This window comes from Dipodomys ordii, unplaced genomic scaffold (assembly GCF_000151885.1).
Source record: "Dipodomys ordii isolate 6190 unplaced genomic scaffold, Dord_2.0 Scaffold2, whole genome shotgun sequence".
Lineage (NCBI taxonomy): Eukaryota > Metazoa > Chordata > Mammalia > Rodentia > Heteromyidae > Dipodomys > Dipodomys ordii.
The window spans coordinates 9379000-9403153 of record NW_012267218.1 but is presented as its reverse complement, the minus strand read 5'-3'; the positions used below and the strand labels follow the sequence as shown (position 1 = coordinate 9403153).

The 24154-nt window shown below is 49.9% G+C and overlaps 1 protein-coding gene across 1 annotated transcript in view; it reads left to right on the top strand.

Annotated features, from left to right (window-relative positions):
• The window catches only part of Rin3 (Ras and Rab interactor 3), an 83828-nt gene that overhangs the window by 5531 nt on the left and 54143 nt on the right, over positions 1–24154 (top strand). The window contains exons 3-4 of the mRNA XM_013013314.1: positions 1145–1245; positions 14416–14623. Coding sequence (XP_012868768.1) covers positions 1145–1245; positions 14416–14623 — 309 coding nt within the window. The remainder of the gene's footprint in view (positions 1–1144; positions 1246–14415; positions 14624–24154) is intronic.

Here is a 24154-nt window from a genome sequence, read left to right as displayed (position 1 = left end):
GCGAGCGCTCTACCGCTTCAGCCACAGCACCACTTCCGGTTTCAGGTGGTTCATTGGAGATAAAAGTCTCACGGTCTTTCCTGCCTGGGTTGGCTTTGAACTGCAGCTCTCAGATCTCAGCCTCCTGAGTAGCTAGGATTACAAGCGTGAGCCACTGACACCCAGCAACCTTTTGCTTCTTGAACTGAGGTCTCCAGGCTCCGTTGACAGGTGAGACACAGCAGGAAACACTAGAGAAGCCCTCGGCAGTGAGTGGCAGAGCCGCAACTCTATCCAGGCCCAGCATGGAGTGTATGCTGCCTCCCCCAGCCCCTCACCCCTGTGCTGCCCGAGGCTCTGGGCCTGTGATCTAAGTCCAGTGATGCCTGGCTCAAGGCTGGACTCCTGCTGTCTCTTCCCACCTTAAGAGCCCCACCCAGGAGGGGTGGCCTCCCCCTCTCCCCACCTGACTCCCTGTAGACAAGGGAAGAAGAGGTCAAGAAGGGCCCAAGTCTACCCAAGTCTCCTGTGGCATCTGCTAGCAAAGTCCCTGTTCTTGGAGTCAGGAGGGGGCACATTTGAACCTGGGTGAGGCTCTTCCTTACTTGTGTCTCTGAGGTTTCCCTGTCCCGGGACCTCCCTGCTTCCTACTCCAGCCACATGCCTTAGTCCAGGCAGCCTAGGGAGATTCTCTTCTCTCCACCCTGGAGGCTGGACGTCTCAGATCAAGGCCTCATCCTGATCCTCAGCCCACTGCCTTAGTCCTCAGGAGGCAGAAAGTCTGGCAGTGGCCTCCTTTAGAAGGGCACTAACTCCTCACGGGCACACCCTCAAGACCTAATCACTCCAGTCACCTAATCACCCCTAATCACCATGTGCTAACCCCTTCACTCGGGGTGGGAAGGGTGAGGGTTTACCAGCTCATGCCTGTCAGGAAGGATACACACATTCAGTCTGCGCAGCCAGTGTCTGGCTTCCTCCATCTTCCCACTCACTCAAAATCTCCCCATCTCCCCAGGTGGGCTGGGTGGCATGCGGGCAAAACCACAGGGTAGGCCTGCAGGCCACGGAGGCAGCATGCGCTTGGCATTGTGAGGTGGCCTGGGCCTGAGAGGCATGCGCCCCCTCCTCTCCCGCCCCCCTAGCCCCCCCCCGCCCGCTCCAGGACATCACAGACATGCTGTTCCTGGCAGAGGAAATGTGGTTGCAGCGGCCGCTCGTGGGCTGCAGGCTGGCCCAGCGTCACCCGGGACTGGAGGATATGAGGTACTGACTGCAGTAGTTTCTGCAAGGTGCTGGTCAGGGCTGGCAGTGTCTCGTGTGAGGGCAGCTACCAAGCATCTGTGCTGCATTCTGAGCCCCTTTTACTTCAGAAATGGGGGTTCACTTGGTCATGAAGTAGGTGGGGGCAAATAGCCTCTCTCTGTTTGTCTCTGTCTCTGTCTCTCTCTTTCTCTCTGGCTAGTCCTGGGGCTTGAACTCAGGGCCTAGGTCCTGTCACTGAGCTCCTTTTGCTCAAGGCTAGCACTCTACCACTTGAGCCACAGCTCCACTTCTGGCTTTTTTTGGTAGTTAGAGATAAGAGTCTCAGATGTTCCTTCCCAGGCTGGCTTTGAACCATGATCCTCAGACCTCGGGCTCCTGAGTAGAAAGACTGGCATGAGCCACCATGCCCAGCCCCTTTCACTTGTTTTACTGCTGAGAAAACTGAGGCCCAGAGACAGATGGAGATTTTTCCCAGGTCACACAGCAAGCCCATGTCACAGGCTAGAATAAACCCTGACTGGCTCAGCTCCAGATATCTTCCTGCTGACCCAACCTTTCCAGTTGATCACCACTAAGACTGGACAGGCCAGTCATAGTGCGGTCAGTTACTGAGTGAGGACAAGAAACTCCTTGTCCATTTGTGGGGTGGTGGTGGGCTGTGTGGGGTGCCAAGTGGTTTGGGGCCTCAGGCAGAGGGGCAGCTAGTAGGCCTCAGCCTCCTTGCTCCTCTCTCTCCAATGGGATCCCTGAGAGAAGGCAGGGCAGAGGCTGGGGTCATTGGAAGCCTAGGGCTTGGTGAGAGCAGGACCAACAGACACCAGGATGGACAGACACTAGGACAGATGGCCTAGGACTGGAATTTTATTTCCTCCAAGAACACCAAGACGGGAGCTATGGCTCGTGGTAATAACACTGCACGCATGTAGTTTTCCTCTTAAAATTCCTTTTTTTCTTTTCTTTGCATTGAAAAACCAAGTTTGCAAGCAGTACCTGAATTGACACATACTCCAGAAAGATTGAAACCATAGAAAAGTCCAGATCTGCATTGTCCAATGCAGTAGCTACTAGCCACACGTAGCCACTTAACAAATTCAATGGAATTAACTGGGACGAATGCATTTCCAGTAGCGACATTGTTACAGGTGCTCCAGAGATACACGTGACTGGTAAACGATGACTACATTGGATGGTACAGATCTAGAATATTCCATGACAACACGGCCAGACTATGAACTTATGAAAACCTATTGCCAGCCAAAAGTAAATTTAGGAATCAGTCTGTTTCCTTTGCAACTGTTTTATGTATTGACATGAGTGTGATATCCATAGAGACAACATTCCTGAGTTTATATAACCCTCCATGTTTACAGTTCCTTCAGATCTGCCCAGTTCTTGGCTCTGTGGATACCAGATAGGATATGAGTAAGAGTGTGGATATGAGAATTGTTCCCTGACTGTGTTAGTCAGCTTTCCATGGCTATGACAAAACACCGGAGGTAATCAACTTAAAGAAAGGTTTATTTTTGTTCCAGAGATCTCAGTGCACGGTCACTGGGCTCCGTGGTCCCTAGGCCGAGCTCACATCCTAGTGGGAGCATGTGGTAGAACAGGTAGCAGAGGTGGCAGACAGGCAGCAGAGGGAGAAGAGCTGGCTTTATATAATGGAGTGCCTTCTCTGAAAACTGCTAAGCTGTGAATCCACAAATTGGTTAGTTCATGGCTGAGGTCAGAGCCCTTGTGGTCCAGTCACTTTGCAAAGGGGCTGCCTTTTAATATTGTGCATCAGGACTGGGGCTGAGGAAGGGGCACTTCCTATCTCAGAAGTAACATAGAGACACACAGGTGGGGTAGGAGCCCCTTCTCTGCTCCTACAGGTTTGTTCTGCCCCCTGCCTTAAGTCAAGACAGTCTATCTGCAACTGTGTCATCTAGGCTATAAACGAGTGGCTCTGCTTTATGCTGCCTCTACCATTTGCGCCACAGCTCCACTTCCAGCATTTTGCTGGTTAATTGGAAATTAGTCTTATGGACTTTCCTGCCTAGGCTGGCTTTCAAACCTCAGTCCTCAGATCTCAGCCTCCTGAGAAGTGAGGGTTACAGGTGTAAGCTACTGGCACCCAGCTCCACAGTTTGTTTTAGATGATCACAAATAATTCTTTTCTTTTCTTTTTTTTGTCTAACAAGGCAGCACAGGCCATACAATGCTGTGCTTTTATACTTAATCACTTATCTTGGAGAGTTTCCACAGCAGCATAAAGAAAATCCTCATTGTTTTCAGTTGCCTTGTATTGTTTACTTAGCTAGTCCCTCCTTCGTGGATGGTGCTTTTAGGTTGTTTCCAGTCATTGCTCCACTTCAGACAATGCTCCAGTGAGCCCCAGTGAGTCCAGGTGCCCGTGGGTCTTTCTGTACTCTTCTGTACTCTTTTCTGTGTCTGGAAGGATGCTTCCACAGCTGCTGGGTCAGAATGCATGTGCATGTGCAGGTGTATTCCCAATTGCTAAGTAGCCCTTGGTGAAGGCCGTATTCACTGATGTGCCCGCCCACCTTATCTGAGAGTGTTTTAGGGAGCATTTTTCATGGCTGTGTATTATTTCAGAGTCTGCAGGAGTGGAACGGCTAAAATTGCCTTCTTCGTAGGACCAAAGTTTCCTGTGGTACTAATATTTCCTTACCTACACCATTGTTAAGTATTTTCCTCTTCAACCACTATTCCATGGCCTGAGCACACAGAGCCGAGTCCTCCTGACCCTGAAACAGAATCTGAGAGGGAAGGGGCTGAGCATGGGGGAAGGATGTCCTTCACCATTCCTGTCCAGTGTTCCACAACCACGAGTCTCATCGCAGTGGACATCTTTGTCCACTGAGCTTTGTTTGCATTCAAAGATAACTCTTCAGAGTAGGTTCAAGAAGGTAAAGGGCCTACCATGGTAGTCTTAGCCAAACAGAAGAGCAGCAGTCTGCCACGAGGCATTCAGAGCCCCTCTCTGCTACATACAATAAATCCTTCTTGGCCTTTCAATTTCCAGTCATTGCTCTTATTCCTTGAATGGCAGTATAGACACATGATCCGAATTCAGAAGGCAGAAAAGGCTTCAGGGAGGCGCTCCCCCACCCGTCACCAGCCTTCCTGCCCCTCCAGGTGGTACTTGGCCCCTGTTCTCTCTGTCCTTGGATCAGCTCATTGCAATGTGCATGTGTAACACCGTGCACAGGCACAAAGAGGTTAGCGGGACAGGCCTAGTCAGATCTGGTGTGGTCAGCAAGCGGCTGGAATCCATGAGGCAGAGAAGGTTCTAGAAGGAGGTGGTAGAGCTCGGCTCAGGCTGCCAGGAGGCTCAGAGGAGACCCGCAGGTGAAGGCAGAGCAGCTGGGGATAGAAGCAGACAGAGGGCTCTGTTGCTGTGAACCACTGGGCGTCTGAGGACTGGGACAAAGGGCAGACCTGGCCGAGGGCAGGCAGACACAGAAGGCCCTCCGCACTGAAGCTGGTTCTGTGGGGGCCATGTGGTGCCCAGTGTGGGCAGGGAAGGCCTGGAGGGGACCAGCAGGAAGGCAGTGATGAGAACCAGGTAGTGCCAGACACACCTAGAGGGGCAGGGACCTGCAGCATGCAGAAACGGAAAGCTTAAAGACCTTCGCCCTGCCAGACCCCTTGATGTGGGCTGCAAAGCAAGGCAGCCTGACCTGCTCTCAGCACTTCCGGGGGCCGGAAGACCAACTTCCCCTCTGACAGCCTGTGGGTAGGCCTGGGAGCTGGCCCGGGCTCTTGGGCTCAGCCACAGGGTGTCAGGGGCCCCACATCATCCTACAAGGCCTGGTCATTTTCTGGGTGAGGAGAAACCTAGGAAAGCTCCTCAGAGCAGAGTTTCCCGACACTGTGTTTGGCCAGAACCTTGTGCAGTTCTTCCCCGGGAACCTGGCTGCAAGCATTTGTTGAGTGTTTGTGAGAGACACTTCTGAGAACTGGCTCCTTCTCTTCCATCATGATGCCTGTGATCAGCCTAGCGCCGTGGGCCTTTAGGCACCAAAGCCTGGGCCGGGGGTGGCCAAGGCAGCAGTGGAGGCCCGGCTTTACACACTCAGGAAAAAGATCTAGCAAGAGAAAGCTATGAAAATCTAGCATGGTTGCCTGCCTTCTCTCAATTATTTGCTGGGCAGAAAGAAAAGCCGTCAGGTGGCCCCCAGCCAAGGGTCAGCTGAGCCACAGACCCATGGAATTCACAGTGCTGGAAGGAACCCCAGTCCTTGGCCTGTTCCTTGGCCCCGTAGGCATGTAATGTGTCTGTTCCTCTTCTATATGGAGCCCTAACATCCCTAGTAGATCCCTGTACTCTCTCTTCAGCCTTCAGCATTCACAGTACAAACAGTTGCTACCAGGCAGCTGGAGTTCACGTGGAAGTTCAGCCTACTGGCCATTCCAGGTTTAGTCCAACATTTCCTTTCTCCTGAAGAGACCACTGAGCCTGGAACCAGTCCATGGTCTGTGCAAGCTCAATGCCTGTCCCTATGTCCCGGGGAGTCTTAGCGCCTGTTCCAATGCTGCTCACCCCCTAAGCCCTTGCTATCTCCCCCATTTCCACAAGTGTGGTCCTGCCCTCAGAACTCTAATTTCCCACAGTTTCTGAGAAGCTACAGAAAAACCAATGCCATCTTAGGTCTCGTTAATAGGAGTAGAGTAACTAGATGGAGGAAGGTGATAGTTACAATTCTAGGGGACTGATTCTTTCCCTGTATGACTGTATACATCAGCGGTGCAGAGACAGACAGATAATCAGAATACTTTTAAAGTATTATGCGGAGGCTCAAAAATACTTCATAATGAATGGCCCCCGATGGCTGATTAGGCCAACAAGACTTGAAGACTTCGTCTTCAACACATGGTGCTTAGACAGCTTCACACTCATGTGCAGAGAATGAGATTGGACCTCTATCTCACACCATACATAAAAATGCACTCAAAATGGCCCACACACAGACCTGAATGGAAGAGCTAAAACTACAAAACCCTTAGAAGAAAACTGGAGTTTTTGTCACCTCAGATTAGAGGTTGAGGAGTAGGAGTGTAAGTTTGAGGTCATGATGAGTTACACAGTGAGAACTTTTCTTTTAAAATGAGTCAGGTATGGTGCTGATCACTCCTGCCAGCTTATCTCCTCACGAGGCTGAGGATGACGATTCAAAGCAGCCTGGGCAGGAAAGTCTGAGACTCTTTTCACTGATTAACCACTAAAAGAAATCCACAAGTAGAGCTGTGACTCAGGTAGTATGCTCAAGCACCAGCATTAAGCAAAAAAAAAAAAAAACAAGAAACAGGGTGAGGCACTGAGTTCAAGCTCCAGTGCCAACACTAATTAACTGTCTAAATAGCCAATTACAAAAATCACTCAGGCTGGAAATATGGCTTCGGGGTAGAGTGCTTGCCTAGCATGCATGAAGCCCTAGGTTTGATTCCTCAGTACTACCTAAACAGAAAGAGCAGGAAGAGGCGCTGTGGCTCTTGTAGTAGAGTGCTAGCCTTCAGGAAAAAGCAGCCCAGGGACAGTGCCCAGGCCCTGAGTTCAAGCCCCAAGAGTAAATAAAAAAAATAGACAAGATCTGTAAACAGTGAAGAACCACAATTTTGGCCATATAATGTACAGGTGATTGACTGATCTCAGCTACCCCATGGGACATGCAAATAAAATCCATAGGAGACCTTTCCGCACCATCAGGATGACTGTAACCAACAAGACAGACAGACAGTAACAGTGTTGGAGAGGTGGTGGGGAAACCAGAGCTCCGGTGGCCTGCTGGTGAGAAGGCCAATGGCCACAGTCACCTTGGGAAACAGGGAGGCAGCTCCTCAGAATGCTCCCCATAAAGCTCCCTTATGACCGTGAAGTTCCACTCCTATGTATCCGCTGGAGAGAATGGAAAACAAGCGTTCCATACAGGAACTTGTATGTGAATATTAGCAGTGTTATTGGTAATGTCCCACAAGTGGAAACACAAATATTTACCAACTATTGGATGAATAGGTCAAATGTGGCATGTCTATCCAATGGACTGTTATTTATGGGTTAAGAGAAGTGAAACACTGATACATTCTAATAGCTGCTGCAACATAGATGATACTTGGAAACATTATGTTAAGTGAAAAGAAACACAAAAGGACACATATTTCTGCTGGGCATGGTGATTACACATTCATATTCCCAATTCTTGGGAGGCTGAAACAGAAGGATCTTGGGTTTAAAGTCAACCTGGGCTACACTGTCTTGGTTTGTTTGTTTTTAAGGTTTAGAGCTCATATCTTGTATGCTTCTATTTATAGGGAATATCCAGAATAGGCAAAATCTATAAAGATAATGAGCACATTAGTAGGGCCAGAGTGTGGGATCACTGGGAGGAAACAGGGAATGACTAAGGAATTTTATTTTGGGGGTGATGAAAATGTTCTAAAACTGTTGATTGCCGGGATGGTTATGCAACTATGTTTATACTAAAAGCCCTTATATGAGACTCTTCCAGGTGTTATTAAAAAAGGAAAATCCTAGCTATTCAGTAGGCTGAGATCTGAGAACGGTGATTTGAAACCAGGCTGGACAGGAAAGCCCATGAGACTCCAGTAAACTACCAAAAAAGCCAGAAGTATAGCTGTGGTTCAAGTGGTAGAGCACTTGGTTTGAGCAATAGAAGTTCAGGGCAGTACCCAGGCTCTGAGTCCAAGCCCCAGAACTGGCAGAAAGAAAGAAAGGAAGGAAAAAAGGAAGGAAGGGAGGGAGGGAAGGAAGGAAGGAAGGAAAGAAAGAAAGAAGGAAAGAAAGAAAGAAGAGAGGAAATAAAAGAAATTTCTGGATACATGAATGTAAACTCCTAGCTCAGCGGGCATGGGGGAGGGGAAGCAGCTGGTAAAGTTGACCTCTGGGTGGCTTTGTGGGAAAGTGGATGAGCCCCATAGCTGAGAGAGGTGCTTGGTAGGGGGAGGAGCCTGTCCCCAAGCTCCGTGAAGCGTAGAAAAAGCAAAAGGAAACAGAGGAAAAGGGGTGGGGGAGGGGCAGGGGAGGAAACAGGGACAGATTTCAGTTAGACAGAAATTGAGAAGTGCTTGCTTCCTGGATCAGGAACGGGGTTGCCCCGTGTGGCAGGGAGCTTCCATCCTTGGAGGACTTCAGACAGATAGGACTACTTGCTAGTGATGGTCAGCAGCATCTGAGAGCCAGGGCAGCTGACATGCAGGGCTGGGCTTCAGCAGGCTACATCTCAGAGGCCTGGCCTACGGTATCCAGAAGCTTTGCAAGTAAGTCATTCAGCCAATGGCAGCTGGACATCAGTGAGGGAGACTTTGCACCATGCAAACCACACGCTAAACAACAGGCTTTGGAGTATGGTTGATTGATGGTGCGGGCCTGCCTGCAGGTCTGCCTTCAAACTTACTCTGGTCCACCTCCCGCCCCAATGGGGGTTCCATCAGCCTTCCCAGCCTCATGTACCACCTTCCTCTCTTTGGGTAGGCCAACTTTTTCCTTCCTTCCTCCCTCTCTTCCTTCCTTCTCTCTTCCCTTCCTTTATTCTTCCTTCCTCCTCTTTCCTTTGCTTCCTCCTTCCTTTCCTTCCTCTCTCCCTTCCTCCCTCCTTTTCTTCCTCCTTCCCTTCCTCCCTTCCTCTTTCCTCATTTCCTCCCTCCCTCCCTTTTTCCCTCTCTCCCTTCTTTCCTCCTTCCTTCCCTCCCTCCCATGCTTTGCTGCTGAGAAAAGCTCTATAGCACCTGCCCCCGTGCTGCACCTGTGGATCCAGCAAGGACAGCTGGGTACATGGACAGCTGGGAATGAGAGGGCTGCCCGGGCCATCGGCACTCACTGCTCAGGTCATGCCTAGCCTGCCATGCAAGGGCTTCTTGCTCTGGAGCTGCTGGAAAACTCCTGAAGCTGGTTACTTTGCTTACACAGCACTGTTGGTGACTAGGCGTCAATGCCAAGGCCCTGCCTTGGCAGGGCCCTCAGCAGAGCCGGAGCTTGGCCCCGGAGAGGCAGGATCTGGAGAATGGATAGCAGGCCCTGTGCCTGGTAGCCTAGCTCATAGGAGGAGCTGGCATAGCTGGCCTGGTTGACAGCAATAATCACAGCTGGAAAACCAAGTGTGGCACAGAGTTGCCTGCAATTCCTCGCTTCTGGCTGCTCCCGGCCATCCTTGGCGGCATCTTAAGGCAGATACCTTGCTCTGTTGTCTTTCCTTGGTCTTCCAGGGCAGGTGCCTTGGGGGCTGCTTTCTGGAAGCTCTGCCACTTCTTCAACCTAATTGAAGATCCAGACCAGCCCCAGCCTCAGCTGCTCCTCTTTCATCTAGACCTTGCTTGGAGGCCAGGGGCTGCAACTTTCTTTTGGCCATGGGGCTTGAACTCAGGGCCTAGGTGCTGTCCCTGAGCTCTTTTGCTCAAGACAAGCGCTCTACCACTTTGAGCTACAGCGCCACTTCCAGTTTTCTGGTGGTGAATTGGAGATAAGTCTCATGAACTTTCCTGCTGGGATGATTTTGAACTTTGATCCTTAGATCTCAGCCTCCAAAATAGCTTGGATTACAGGCATGAGCCACCAGCAGCAGGTTGGGCTGCAGCTTTTGACTTCTTTACAGATACCTCCTGGTCCTAAGAGCCACCACTTTGTCATGTAGCAGGTGCTGGCCATTCCTGGAAAGCACAGTGTGGAGGCTCATCCCTGCCAGGTGTCTGGGGTGACCTCAGTCTTAGCTGTTGTCTTTTTGTGGCCACCAGCTGGGTTGAAGGCATGCATGGGAGAGGGAGTGGGGGGATGGCCTCCTGCTGGTTGGTACACTGCCAAGAAAATTGGCTTTTCTTGGTGATTGTGTCTATGTTCATGCCAGTCTACATGTTTCCTGTGTACTTGAACTTAAGATGTTATCTTGACACAAGCAGACCAAAGGTATGTGCCTGAGTCACACCTAACATCAAAGTTTGTAGCAGAAAGAGAACTTCAACTGGGGAGGTAGAGGAATAGAAAAACATTGGCTAACATTTACTGCATTGCATATTCTAAGTCCTTAACAGACACTGTGCTCATTTTTCACAGTTAGCCTATTAAACAAAGACATATATACACAATTGATTAAACCGGAGCCTAGAGCAGGGATCACACTGGCTAGAAGCAAACCTAGGGCTCTGAGAACAGCAGGCAGGCTCCATCTGCATGGACCTTTAGGGACAGCTCTGTGGAAGTTCTGAGGGTGGCCTCTTCTCACCAGCCTGTGGTATCATCAGCCTTTTTAATTTTAGCCATTTTTGTGGCTGTATTGGTTGCTGTATTGTGGTTTAAATTTGCATGTCTCTAAAGAACGTGAATTTTGAGTCCTTAGCGCACTTATTAGCCCATTTGTAAGTCTTCTTTGCAGAATCTGTTCCAATCATTTGTCCTCACCCTTTTTAAAAAAAATTGACTTACTTGTCTTCTGTTAAAAAGATTTTTTTTTCTAGAGGAAGGATAGTTTTATTATCTACATGTATGGGAAAATTAACATTGCTAAATAGATATTTTTGTAAGTATTTTCCCCCAGCCCAATACACAAGTCTGAAATGATGGTGCATTTTAATTGATATCTTCCTTTATGCTATTGCTTTTCATGTTTGGTCTAATACTTTTGCCTACTGTTTGGAGAGAATCTTGGGGGAAGAACCAGCCCCTCCCCCCAGTCTGCAAGTGACAGGGTAGAATGAGGGGAGGGGAAGTGCAGAGTTTGTTAGAGGTGATGGACAGAGGCGCCATGCAGATGGGGGCTTATAAAGAGAATGCCTTAAATATCAGGAAACTGATCTGGATTTTTCAGGCAGTGGGAGCCATGGAGATTTCTAGAACAAGGAAAGGACAGGATCACAAACAAGTACAGTAACACAGTCTGGGGGAGTGACTCACACTGGAGCCTGGCAGTTTCCATTGGTCATGCTGAGTAGCAGCACCTGGTATCCCACCAAGCTGTGGGGAGAGGGCGTGGCTTCACCTTTGGGATCCTCAAAGACCCAGCAGGCACCCCAGGTTTCCTAGACTCAGGAAGCCCAAGGTCTGCTGTAGGGGCCAGTGAGCAAGCCAGAGGCCCAGCCCTTTCTGGGTTCTGAGGAAGTTGCTTGAACACAGAAACTTAGAGCCAACTTTCCACTGGTTCCTGAGACCGCTGGGCCCGCCTCTTCCCCTCTAGTCTTAGCCCCTCTCACCTCCCCCTCTCCCTGTGGAGTCACTCAAGGTCTGGGAGATTGCCCTTCCTTCTGCCAGGACGTCCTCCCCCAGATACCTCTATCCAGATGTCCAGTTCACTAAACTCACCTTTTTGGGGGGAGGCTTTCCCCACTTCCCTGGTCCTTCTTTTTCCCTCGGCAGTACCTCTCTCCCAGAATGGAAATGTCATGAAGGTTTGGGGGAGGAAACGGTCTCCTCTTTTCCTTCATTTCATTGTGTCCATGCCTGGAAGCTACACCTGTAGGTCCTGGGAAGCTGGTTGTGGCAGGAGTGACTCAGGTGAACTCCCTCATCCCCCCCCCCCCACTCCAAGCCCATTTGATGCTGGGTCAGATTCTACAGGAGAAACCTGGGAAGAGTGCAGGGCCTACCAAGGGCTACTCAGCAGATGATAGAATCTTCTCATCCCTCATCCCCCTACACACACACACACACACACACACACACCATCATATCAATGAAGAAGCCACACACACACACACACACACACACACACACACCATCATATCAATGAAGAAGCCAAGGCCCTGAGAGGATCAGACTTGGACCCTTGTTAGTAACCGAGAAAATGGCGCTGGCTGTCTCACAGCTGGAACAGGATCCTGCCTAGCCTCTGGGGAAGGCCTAAAGCAGAGCCAGGATGTTGATTGAAAGGTGCCTTGTGCCCTCCACATTGCCGTGTTTCCAGGTGGGGCTGGAGGAGCCTAAGGGCCCCAGGATGCCTCTTTGCTGGGTAATTCTGGTCTTCCTCTTTTCCATTGCCTTCCCAGAGGAAGTACTGGGACTGGAGAGCCAGGTCAGTGCCAGCTGGGCCACCCCCGTCTTGACCTCCAGATGATACTTGGCCAGTCCACAGTCCTGGACAAGCAGGCATGCCCACTCTGCCCTCTGATTCCTGCCATTTCCTGGGACCCCCTATTTTCCTAGTGCTCCAGCTCTTGCTTCTGCATGGAGCCCAGGCTGTGGACGCCAGGGCTGAGTGACACACCTACTGCGGTCACAGGCTGTATGGTGGAGACCTCCTCACACCCCCTGCACACAAGCTCACACTCATCTTCACAAGCCCTTCCCACCTCCACCCCCATGCCTTCCTGTCAGGCCCCTGCAAAACAGCCTCTTAATAGGACACAGCTGGACCTGTTGACCCAGCACTTCCGGGCCCCTCCCTTCTCTGCAGGAAGTGTGGTCTCCTCAGTCTGGACTTCTGGGTCCTATCACCCATCCATTGTCCTGTGTTCTTCAACAGGGCTCATCCAGGCTCCACTGTCCCTTCCCTACCTTCAAGCTGGTCCTTACAACAAATACCTTGGATGCTTCTAGAAGGGGTGTCACTCCTGGGCAACGTCACAGAGACTCTTAACACGCAGGGGCACTGTTCTTCCTTCCTGGGTTTGTTGGTGCCAGCTCTGTGTGATTAGGGTTTCCAGCCTGCAGGTTCAGGGAGAGACTTGGTTCCACGGGGAGAATGAGTGCAAACAACTCATAGCCTAGCCTAGGCTCCGAGGGCCCAAGAGGTCTCCTGCCCAGCTCTGTATAGGGAGGGGGTCTTGTGGGAGGGGGTGTCTTGGTTCCCCGGTCCAAATCTCTTAAACCAGCACAGGGAGGGACAATAGGAAGTAGTTTAGTTTTGCTGTTTATTGAGTCTAGAATCCTCTTCCTCTCCCCACCCTGACATGGTAACACATCCTAGGGGTGAGAGTACAGACTGTTGTATTGGGAGGAATACAAAGGAACCTTCTGGAAATCTTCCATGTCATCATTGTCCATAGTCGTATAATGCAAACCACATAGTAATTTAGAATTTTCTAATGCCCACATTAAAATTGATTTTAATAAGTTGTACTTAATCGTACCTAAGATAATATTTCAACATATAAATATAATATATAATGAACTATTTTGTTATTGTATATATATGTAATGTATTATGCATATATTATATATAATAGAAAAAAATTATTCCTTTCTGTACAGACCATCTGTGTTTAAGAGCCAATAGCTGCAGCACGGGCAGCACAGGTCTCTTAGTCTGCGTGGTAGATACGGGAGTACAGACTTGTAAAGATGTGGTCAGGGTGCATTGCACTGCCTGACAGTTAAGAATTTTGGAAGGGTTTTTGTTGTAATTGTTGTTGGTGGTGGTGGGTGGGGTTTTTGTGTGTGTGTGTGTCCTTACTGAGGCTTGAACTCAGAGCCTGGGCCCAGTCCCTGACTTTTTTGCTCAAGGTTAGGACTCTACCACTTGAGCTACAGCTCCATTTTTATTTTATTTTTTTTGCAGGAAGGGAGCTAATAGGAGTCTCAAAGAACTGGCCGGGCCAGCTTCAAACTGAGATCCTCAGTGCTCAGTTTCCTGGGTAGCTAGGATTACAGGTGTGAGCCACCGGCACTTAATTGGCACTTGGCCAATTAAGAAGTTTTAAAAGTGTTCTTCTTAGCCAGGCACCTGTGGCTCATGCCTTTAATCCTAGCTACTTGGAGACTGAGATCTGAAGATTGAGATTCAAAGGCAAGCCTGGGAAAGAAAGTCTGTGAGACTCTTATCTCCAATTAACCAACCCCACCCCAAGAAAAGCTGGAAGTGGAGGTGTGGCTCAAGTAGTAGAGCGCCATTTTTGAACAAGACAGCTTCATGGACAGTTGCTCAGGCCCTGAGTTCAAGCCCCCCCCCACACACACACGTGCCCTTCTTCCAGGCTCTACTCAATGCCACCTGTGCATTCCTGAACTACCTCTGGCACTGCATTCCCAATCTAGTCCTTCTTTATGCTGTTCCATCTGCTTTCTGATGACCACCATAAGACAAGGTATTCCTTCTGTATTCCCTGACCCTCTTGGCTGGGCACACATAGAATAAGTAAGCACAGGGAGCTGAATTTCATCGCTTTGTTGCACCCCCTCACTCAGCCAGTTGCCGGACGAGCTGGTCATTTGATCTTGTTTCTCAGTCCTATTCTAGATGTTGGCAAAGGAGAAGGAGAGGAAGAGAAAGAGGAAGACGGCACGGGGCTCCCTCGGTCATCCACCTTGAAGAGCCCCCGGCCTCACCGAGGTATCAGCATCCTGGAGAAGCTAGTGAAAACCTGTCCCGTGTGGCTGCAGCTGAGGCTGAGCCAGGAGGAGGCAGCCAGGATCCTGCAGCGGGAGGCGGCTGGGGTGAGTGCGCTCTCCTCCCCTGCAGCTGCCAGGGGCTCCCATGCGCCTCGTAAGGAAGCAGCTGCCTCCACAGCACTAACTGTCTGCTTTCTTTTCCCTCCTCGATCTGCAACTTAGCCACAGTATTTTCCCAGAATCAACAGTGGCAACTGTGGGCCAACTGGTTTCTGCTTGGGGAACAGGGATGGTTTGATAAGGGCTTTCTTGGCGTCTGGCACCTAGGAGGTAAGACTGGTGCTGTGAGGAGGCCCATGCCAGCCTGCTCTGGCTTGGAGAGCTGGGTCTGGTGTTGGAGACCACAGAATGTCAGAGCCAACATGGTTTAGACCCACCAATAATACTTAACACAGGTTAGAGGTGGTATGGTAGACAGAAATGTTTGGGGAATGAATGGTCATTCTTTTATGCAACTACTTTAAGAGAATAAAAGTATAATTTTAAAATGCTTTGGAGTCAGGCTATGGATTCTGGGTTCAAGTCTTCTGAGCCTTATTTTGGTCACATAATGGGGCTTTAACACCCCTCCCAGGAGTGCCTACGCTCCTAGAAAGAGACTTGGATGGATAAAGAGATGGGTAGACAGACGATGGATAAGTAAAAGATGGATGGTGATAGATAGGATGGATGTAGGTGGATGATAGACAGACAGATCGATGATAGACATAACAAATAGATGGGAAAAAATAGATGATCGATGATAAAACATGAACCAGAGCTCCTCATGTGTTACTTTCATCCCCATACACATTTTCTTTTATGTTATTCCCTTTCCTAAAGAGCAATTTAATTTGCTTAATTATAAAAGTGGTGCATCTATATGTTCATTACCCAAGCTGGACAGAAGTGAATAAGTCTCATAAATGTCATTTCCACCTACTGTAACCCAGCCCACTTCCCAGAAGGCTTATTTTTAAAACTGAGATGAAATTTGCATCACAGAAAAACAACACTTCACATGTTTATGGTGGTGGCATTTTTGTACCATCACGGCGTTGAGCAGACGCCACCTCCTCCAGTTCCAGGGCCGTTTCTTTCTCCAAAAGAAAGCCTCCTCTCCATTAGTCCATGCTGCCCACTTTGCCACTGCGCTTGGGACGTACCCCCTGTGTGCTGGGCTTGCTTGGGACGTACCCCCTGTGTTCCGGGCTTGCTTCTTGTCCTGCTTGTGAGCTAGCCCAGGTATGCCCACAGCACCCCTATGACCAAGGTCTCGCTGCAGAGGCACTCAGTGAGCCACTGGCAGAGCTGGGACTTGACCCTCAGCTGTCTGGGTGCTCCCGTACCCTAGTGCACACTGTGTCTGGTTTGACACTTGGACTCCTGTCTCCCACCTGCTCTCCCCTAGGTGCTGGTTTATCCTGCGAGGAGCCCATGATCAGATATGTGTGGGGGTTCTAGGTGCAGGGCAGACTCGTTCACCCCAGACTAGGTTAAATTCTTTGAGTTGGAAGTTGTACCTGCAACCTGGAATAACTGAAACGCTTGGGTCTCTGGCAAAGTCCCAGCCTCCCCTGGCACAGAGTCTGGCCATGGAGCTTGGGGCTGGAAGGGGAAAGGTGGCACGAGGCCTCCTGGGTAAAGGCAGACAGTTGTCTTGGGCCAAGCTGGCTGCTAGGTCAGTTTTCTGGAGGGGTGAGTGGCAGGAAGGAAGGGGAGGCAAGGGTGTAGTAAGGAGAGAAGCCTTGCTGTTGATGCTATTGCCAGAGCTTTGCAGGAAGGGAGGCTTCGGATGGTGAGTTGGTGCCTTATTCATAGAATGGACTTAACACAAACTAAGATGGCTGTGCTCAGTTTTATTGGATCTGCACAGCCAGTATCCTCAGCAGGCCCAGGTGGCAGTCCAGCCAGCTATTACTCCTCTGGGAGGTTCTGAGGGGATGCTTATCCCCTGCCATCTAGAAACAGGCCCAAGAAGCAGGCCAGCTTTCCTTGGCCATATGAAGGTATGTGTCTAGACTCTGTGTGGGGGTGGGTCTGGGCCAGTGAGGAGCATTCAGGGGCCCTGGGACAAGCTGGGGTGTATGTGAGTTGTGATCACTTAGTCAAAGGTACAGTCCTTGGGCTGGGAGGGAGGTCAGGTCTGCTGAGACCACATGACTAGTGAATTGCTGGGCTGAAATTGGAGTTTGGTCTTAGCTAGGCCAAACAGCTCTCCACAAGGGAGCCAGCCACGGGAAAGAAATGGAAATGAAGTTGGACCTCCATATCAGCACCCACAAATCCAGCCAACCATGGATGGGAAATATTTGAAGGAGATTGCATATGTGCTTGCATGTGTAGAGATTTTATTCTTTAAACAGCATAACAACTGTTTATGCAGCAGTTACGTGGGTTTTTTAGATATTGAGTCTACAAGAGGATGTCATTTATGTCCAAATATAGTTGCGTTGCTTAATGACAGAGCTGTGCTGAACAATGCATCACTGGGCTTCTTTGTTACCATTGTACCAACATGATAGAGTGTATTTACACAGATCAAGATGGATACCATGTGCAATTTTATTTCATCCTCACAGGTAGATGTAATTAATGTCCCCAATTCCAGGTCAGAGATGGTCACTCACTTACCTGAAGTCAGGTTTTGCTGTGTAGGAGCCTTTCTACAAAACTGTGGAATTCCCATCGGGGCCATGACATCATCATTTTGAAAGATACAGGACCCTGGGAGACCTGAGCTATGACAGCACGTGGTACCTGGAGAGGCAGAGCAGGCCTTGAACCAGTGGCCTTGACCACATCCCACCTCCTTCCCCAGTCCCTGCCTCCCTTCCCTGCAGCCTGTTCTCCGATAAGGATGTGGGAACACAGGAGCATTTAAAAAAATTGTATGTATCTAGCAACAAGGTCATCAAATGCTACCTTTGTTTGATTTGCTAAATTTTTAGGCTATTTCTAGCATAATAGAGAAGCTGCAAAGACAGAGCAGAGTGTTTTTTCCCTGACCTTCACGTGCAGCCTCTCCTGGACTTTCCTGCCCCCACTAGCTTTGAATCTGGGCGAACAAATCATCAAACTAAGCAACTGTGGCCTCCAGTCATTGAACTTCCTTGGTCCCTGGAGTTAACCGAAGCCTACTTCCTTCAGATGCCCTCAGATTTGACCTAATGCCCTGTTTATCTCCCCCACCTCCTCCCAACTCCATCTCGGACACACATTCCACGAAGTCATCGTGTCTCCTTGGCTTCCTCTGCGTTGGGACAGTTTCTCAGACTTTCCCTCTTCTCTGTCACCTCTGTTCAAGGAGGAGCAGCCAGGCTCGGTAGGATTTGTGCAGTGGTTTGGATGGGTTTGGATGGACTCACAGAAGGACCTACAGCTGAGGGCCATTCTAGTCATATGGGATGGAGGGTACTAGTGTCAAAACAGCTTTCCCAGGAGGTGCTGGGCTTGCTCAACTGCTGAGCTGCCGCTCGTGGGGTTTTCCACCTTGTCGTTTACCTTTTCCTCCTCCTTCCATGATGGCCTCCCAACAGGATGCCAGATGGCCAGGCCAAGGGTTCGTGATGGGACAGACACAAATGATTCTCATATGCTGCTTCTTTCCTCCTCTCCCTCCTTCTTCTCCCCCTCCTCCTTCTGTATGTGTGTATGTGCATGTCAGACCTGGGGCTTGAAGTCAGGGTTTGGGCACTGTTCCTGAGTTTTAGTGCTCAAGGCTAGCACTCCACCACTCTAAGCCACAGCTCCACTTCTGGTTTTTGGTGGTTAATTGGATAATTGGAGATAAATCTCATGGACTTTTCTTGCCCCAGCTGGCTTCTGAGATCTGAGATCTGAGACTCCTGAGCAGCTAGGATGACAGACCCACCAGTGTCTAGCTCTCATATGCTTCTTAATGGATGCTCTGGGCTGTCTGCCTGTATTGATCATTTTGTGTGATCCATACGGGGTCCCTCCTGTATGAGACCCTGCTTAGCCTCCCCCTACCCCAGGAGGAATGGCAGGTTTTACCCTGTCTCCTGGGTTAGATAGCCACCTAAGTGACTTGAGATTCATTCTTCTGCTTAAGGCATCTGTCTCTTCTTCTTCACCTGTTTATTTATCCAGTCACTTGCTGGCATCACCATGGAACTGTGGATTCTTACTTGACACTTTGGGTTATAATACTATTCTACTTTGTGTGGTTGTTTAAGTTGCTCTATCTTTGATCACTGGGAATCTTTCAAGTGGCTTGCCAGTGAGTGTGCATGTACGTGTGTGTATGCGAATGTGTGTGTGTCTGGGCCTTTGTTTGTAGATTGATGTGAGTACCTTGTCTTTCTACCAGCCCTAGTCTGGGAGTCAGCCACTTTTCCAAGGACAGTTGTTTCCTTTTATTGGAGAATAGTCTTATGAAATGTGTTAGTCAGACTTTTTGTTACTATGGCAAATGCCTAAGAGAAACAATAAAGTGGAAAGATTTGTGTGTGTGTGTATGCTAGTATTGGGGTGCTAGTATTGGGGCTGGGTGCTGCTTCTGAGCTTTTTTTGTGCTCAAGGCTAGCACTCTACCACTTGGGCTACAGCTTTACTGCTGGCTTTTTGGTGGTTAGTTGAAGATAAGAGTCCCCTGGACTTCCTTGTCCCAGCCGGCTTTGAACCTTAATCCTCATATCTCAGCCTCCTGAGTAACTCGGATTCTAGCATGAACCACCGGTGCCCAGTGGAGAGATTTACATTGGTTCATAGTCTCACAGGTTTCAATCCATGGTCAGCAGGCTGCATTGCTTTTGGGCCTGTGTGAGACAGAGCGTGGGGGAAAGGCTGGCAGAGGAAAACTACTCGCCTCCTGGCAGCCAGGAAGCAGATCGGAGTTAAGAGGTAGGCGGGAAAGCCAAGACACACCCTGCAAGGGCGCCCCAGCTGCCCACTCCCTCCAACCAGGCCTCCCAACAGTCTTAGCTCAGAGCCCTCATATGTGATACCTTCGGAAACACCCTCATAGACACCTCCTCCCCTCCCCAAGCTGTGCTGTGTTAATCTCCCGATGCCCAGCATGCAGGAGGCTCACAGTCTCCTTCCTGCAAGGAACACTAACTCCAATATTATTCGTTTGACAAGTGTATTTGGTGAGGCCTTGTCTTGCTCCCTTCCCAGTGCTCAGGCCAGGGGAAGAGGTGCTATCGCTGCTGCAGGATAGCTGGGTGCGTAGGAAGCATGCATGGCAGAGGCCCCATCTCCATTTGCAGTGAGGTCACCCAGCCCGTGATGAGGAGGGGCCTGCCGTGAGTAATCTGGCCACCATGTTGTGAAGCCTTGTCTTCAATTCACAACTGACTGCCTTCAGGGTGCCAGTCCTGGGGCTTGAACTCAGGGCCTGAGTTTAAGTCCCTGAGCTTTCGTGTTCAAGGTGAGTGCTTTATGACTTTGAGGCACAGTGCCACTTCTGATTTTCTGGTGGTTTATTGGAGATAAGAGTTTCACGGACTTTCCTGCCCACCCTGGCTTTGAACTGTGACCCTCAGATCTCCGCCTCCTGAGTAGCTAGGATTACAGGCGTGAGCCACTGGTACCTGGCTCTACAGGGGCTTTTATAAGCCAATATTGACTAGAGGTCTAGCTCAAGTTCCTACCTACAAAACAAAGAAACAAAAAACATTATCAGACCTAGTGTGGCAGTGCATGCCTACAATCCCAGCTACTTGAGAAGTAGAGACTGGGGGGAAAAATCACACTTGGAAGCCAACCATAGGCAAAAAGTTAGTGAGAACCCTAATTCAAACAAGTTAGACATACATAATATGTGTCTATAATGTCATTGACAGAACCCAAGCCAGCCCTAGCAAAAAATAACTCAAGACATTATCGAAAAACTAACAAAATCAAGAAAGGGGCTGGGAGCAGGGCTCAAGTGATAGAGCACCTGCATAACAAGTTTGAAGCCCTGAGTTCAAACCTCAATACCACCAAAACAAACAATAACAAACAAATAAAAAAAACCCTCCAAAGCAGTATCTCAGCTTTATACCTAGAAGTCAGTACTTCTTTGGTTGAGCTTTGCTACGCGTAGCCAAGCTCCAGGTGAGCAGCGAGTGTCCTGTGGGTTTGGCTTTACAAGCTATAATTTGTAAATCTCCCACCTGAAGCCAAAAGACAAAACAAAACAAAACCACCTGCTGGGAATTACAGGTGCCCTGGGCTTGTGAGTCAGAATACCCACCGCCCCCTCCTACTCCTGTGCAGGTCTGTTCTTTTGGCTTTGAGTATTCGGATCTCTCCTTCTCCTTCCATTTTTTTTTTAAGGGCCATGTTTTTATTTTATTTATTTATTTATTTTTGGTCTGGTCATGGGGCCTGAACTCTGGGCCTGGGCGCTGTCCCTCAGCTCTTCAGCTCAAGGCTAGCGCTCTACCACTTGAGCCACAGCGCCACTTCTGGCTTTTTTCTTTTTGCTTATGTGGTGCTGAGGAATCGAACCCAGGGCCTCAGGCATGCAAGGCAAGCGCTCTACCACTGAGCCACCTTCCCAGCCCCGATTTTTTTTTTTAAAAAAGAGATAGAATCTCACTTTTGTAGCCGAAGCTGGCCTTGAATTCCCAGTTCTGCCTCGGCTTTCTGAGTGCTGGGATTACAGGCATGTGACACCACACCCAACCTGCCTTGTGTTCTTGGACCAGAGAAGTTAATTCTCCCATCTGAAGCCAGCGATTGCTTGCACTTTCAGTAAGAAAAAGCCAGTAGTGTGTTTTGAAAGTTCTCTGGGTAATTGAGAGCTACAACCAGCGTTGAGAAACAGCTCAGCACCCTGCTCCAGCTACCTTCTAAAGGATTGGAAAGGTGAGCCTCAGCTCCCCCAGGTTAAAAATTAGAGACTGAGCGAGAAGAGCAATGTATCCTGTCTTCCCAGTTCCAGGCCTCAGGGATCCTGGCAGCTCTGCAGGCTCTGGTAAGGCCTTTACTTCAAGGGTGGCTACCATGTCCATGTGTGTCCAGTTGGCTTTGTTTGGCTACAGCCACCCACCTCCACTGCACAGCTCTGCAGTCTTGAAAAACTGACCACCTCTGTCCCTGCTTTAATGGCATGGTGGGAAAGTTCCCCGTACAACTGGAAAAATAGTCTTAAAATAGCGAAAGTAGAAAAGCAGACGGTTCTGAATTGTGCCGGCCAAAATATGGATGGTTAAAGCCCAACCCATTTATAGTGCATTTATTTCACTTTGGGTTTTTAATGCGCTGGGGATGGGGAGGGTGAGGTCGCTACAAAATTCTCTGCCCAAGCAAATTCTGTCCCAGCTGTGGCTGACATTTTGGGCCTTTAAAACTCACACTGGACCAAGGCAGACGGGGAGGGAATCTAGTCCCTCTGGGAGTGCCTCAGTGTACAGCTCTGATCAGGGTGGTGGTGTGAAACACTCCAAGAGCAGTACATCTAGAAGAGCACTTTCTAGAAGGAAGGAGACTCGTGTCTCATCAGCCTTTCTCCTTCTGTACAGCCTAGAAAAAGCCAGCTTGAGAGAGAGCCAGTGACCTGCTAAGGGACACAGAACAGACTCGCTCAGAAATGGAGAGGGCATACATTCCTCTGCTCATGGCCCAGAGCTCTTGCCAGCCCCCTGCTGGGCTTTTGGGGGGAGATGGATGGAGGAAGCCTAGCTTCGAAGCAAGCTGGACCCTGGAGTGGGCGTGGCACCAGGAGTTGGCACAGATGCAGACAGCGAGTTGTGCTTTCTGATAGTTCCTAAGTCAGGCTGTGGTGGGAGGAAGAAGTTGACAGAGGGAGAAAAGGGGTGAAGAGGACAGAGGGGGGCTGACTCTGTTGTCAGCTCGGTGCGGCACAGCCATGGCGTGCTCCCAGAATGCCCTGGGTGGGAACAATGCTGGGGCTTCAAACCACAGCATGACATGATGGTAGTGTCAGCCATAGGGTACTCTTCCCTACCCAAGGAGAAATCCAGAGGTTGAGCCCACAGAAACTCAGTGATGGCTTCCGTTCCAAGTTCTTCCTGCCCTTCTGCCCCCCATCATCAAGATGTTAGCTTTTGATCTCCAGATTTGTTACCTCATGGTTATAGAATGGCCAAGACTGCTCCAGACCTCTCACCCATTCAGAGAGGAGTTAATGGGCTTTCTTCTCTGTCTTTTTATTAGAGAATAAATGTTTTTCCATGTGCTTTATTGGACCCTTCTAACTGTGAGGAAGGCTGGCAGAGGTGAGCATGATAGTCATGATTAGCTGTGGCTAAGGTGGAAAGTTCTAGAAGTAGTTATGCAATGGGAGTGAATGAGCCAATTAGATGACAATCAATAGCTGGGGGTGGGGAGGGAGACCAAATACAAAGGGGCAAAGGTAAGTCTCAGGGGGTAGAAATACAGCACCTGTTACACGGGGTCCTGGCCCATGATACAGGTTTCTCTTGCTAATAAAAAGCCCTCCTTATGGTAGGCAAGGGTCTTCTATTTTCATCTGTTCTATTTTATTTTGGGGGAAAAAAATAAACCTTGCTGATCAATTCACCCTAATGGATGTGATCCAGAGTTTGGAACCTGGTATCCTTGCTTCTGGTGTGATTCATGACCCCGTGGAGAAGAAGGGGAGCCCTGCCCTGTGTGTGAGCTCCTGGTGGCAACCGGGACCTCTGTCCCCCATCCAGAGAACACCGGGTCCCTCAGTTAAAGTGGGTCCCCAGGCCACCCACACTTCGGTCCAACATGGCTTGCAATTTGAGGGCTCCCAGGGCAGCTGTTCAAGTGTGACAGGGCATCTCACAGAGCCCCCTGAAAGGTTGACGATCCGATGACAGCTTTATTTCAAAGCATAGAACTCAGGAAGTACCAAATGGAAGGGATATGTGGGGTGAGATCTGGGGAAGGTCGGGTACAAAGCTCCCCTGCTCTGAGAAGCTGGGTGCAGCATTCTCTCTCCCGTCACCAGCCAAGGAGCCCCTGAGCTCCCACATCAGAGGTTGGATGTCCTCATCATCGCTGACTAAATCATGGGCTCTCTGGGGGAACTGTCTCCAGCCTGCTCCCCTCCTCCGTGTTAGGGTATGGCCGGGAGGTGCAGTGCTCTAATCCTGCTTGTTCCCTGGGACCAGCTTCTTCCCGGGAGTCACCTGTCAGTGTTATCTTGGGGGCTCTCACAAGGCCTCCTTATGAGTGAGACCTGCCCTGGCCCTCAGGAAAGCCCCAGGGGTTCACAGTGCTGTGCCAGGAGTCAAGGACAAAGAGCAGCCACATTTTATCATACCCACTTGCCTGCTGTCGCTCACACCCTGGCGCCTGTCCCACCACTCTCCATGGGTTTGATGGATGAGGAGGCACTGGGCCTTGAACCTTTAGAAAAGAGACAAAACAAGCCATGCCTGAGGGGCAGTTCAAGTTCAGGTTCTATGTAGCCTAAGCAGAAGAAAGGATGGGAGCCGAGTGCTTCCTCTGAGCCCAGGGCAGGGCTGGGAGAAGTAGAAGAGCTCCAGCTGGCCCCCAGCCCGCAGGAGGGCTCCTCCCAGGCTGGCATCCCCCCTTCATGGCTCCCTCTGCCTGCACCTGGTCCTATGCTCTGGTTACCCTCCCCTGCATGTAGAGAGGGCTAACTAACCTCCTTTCCCAACACAG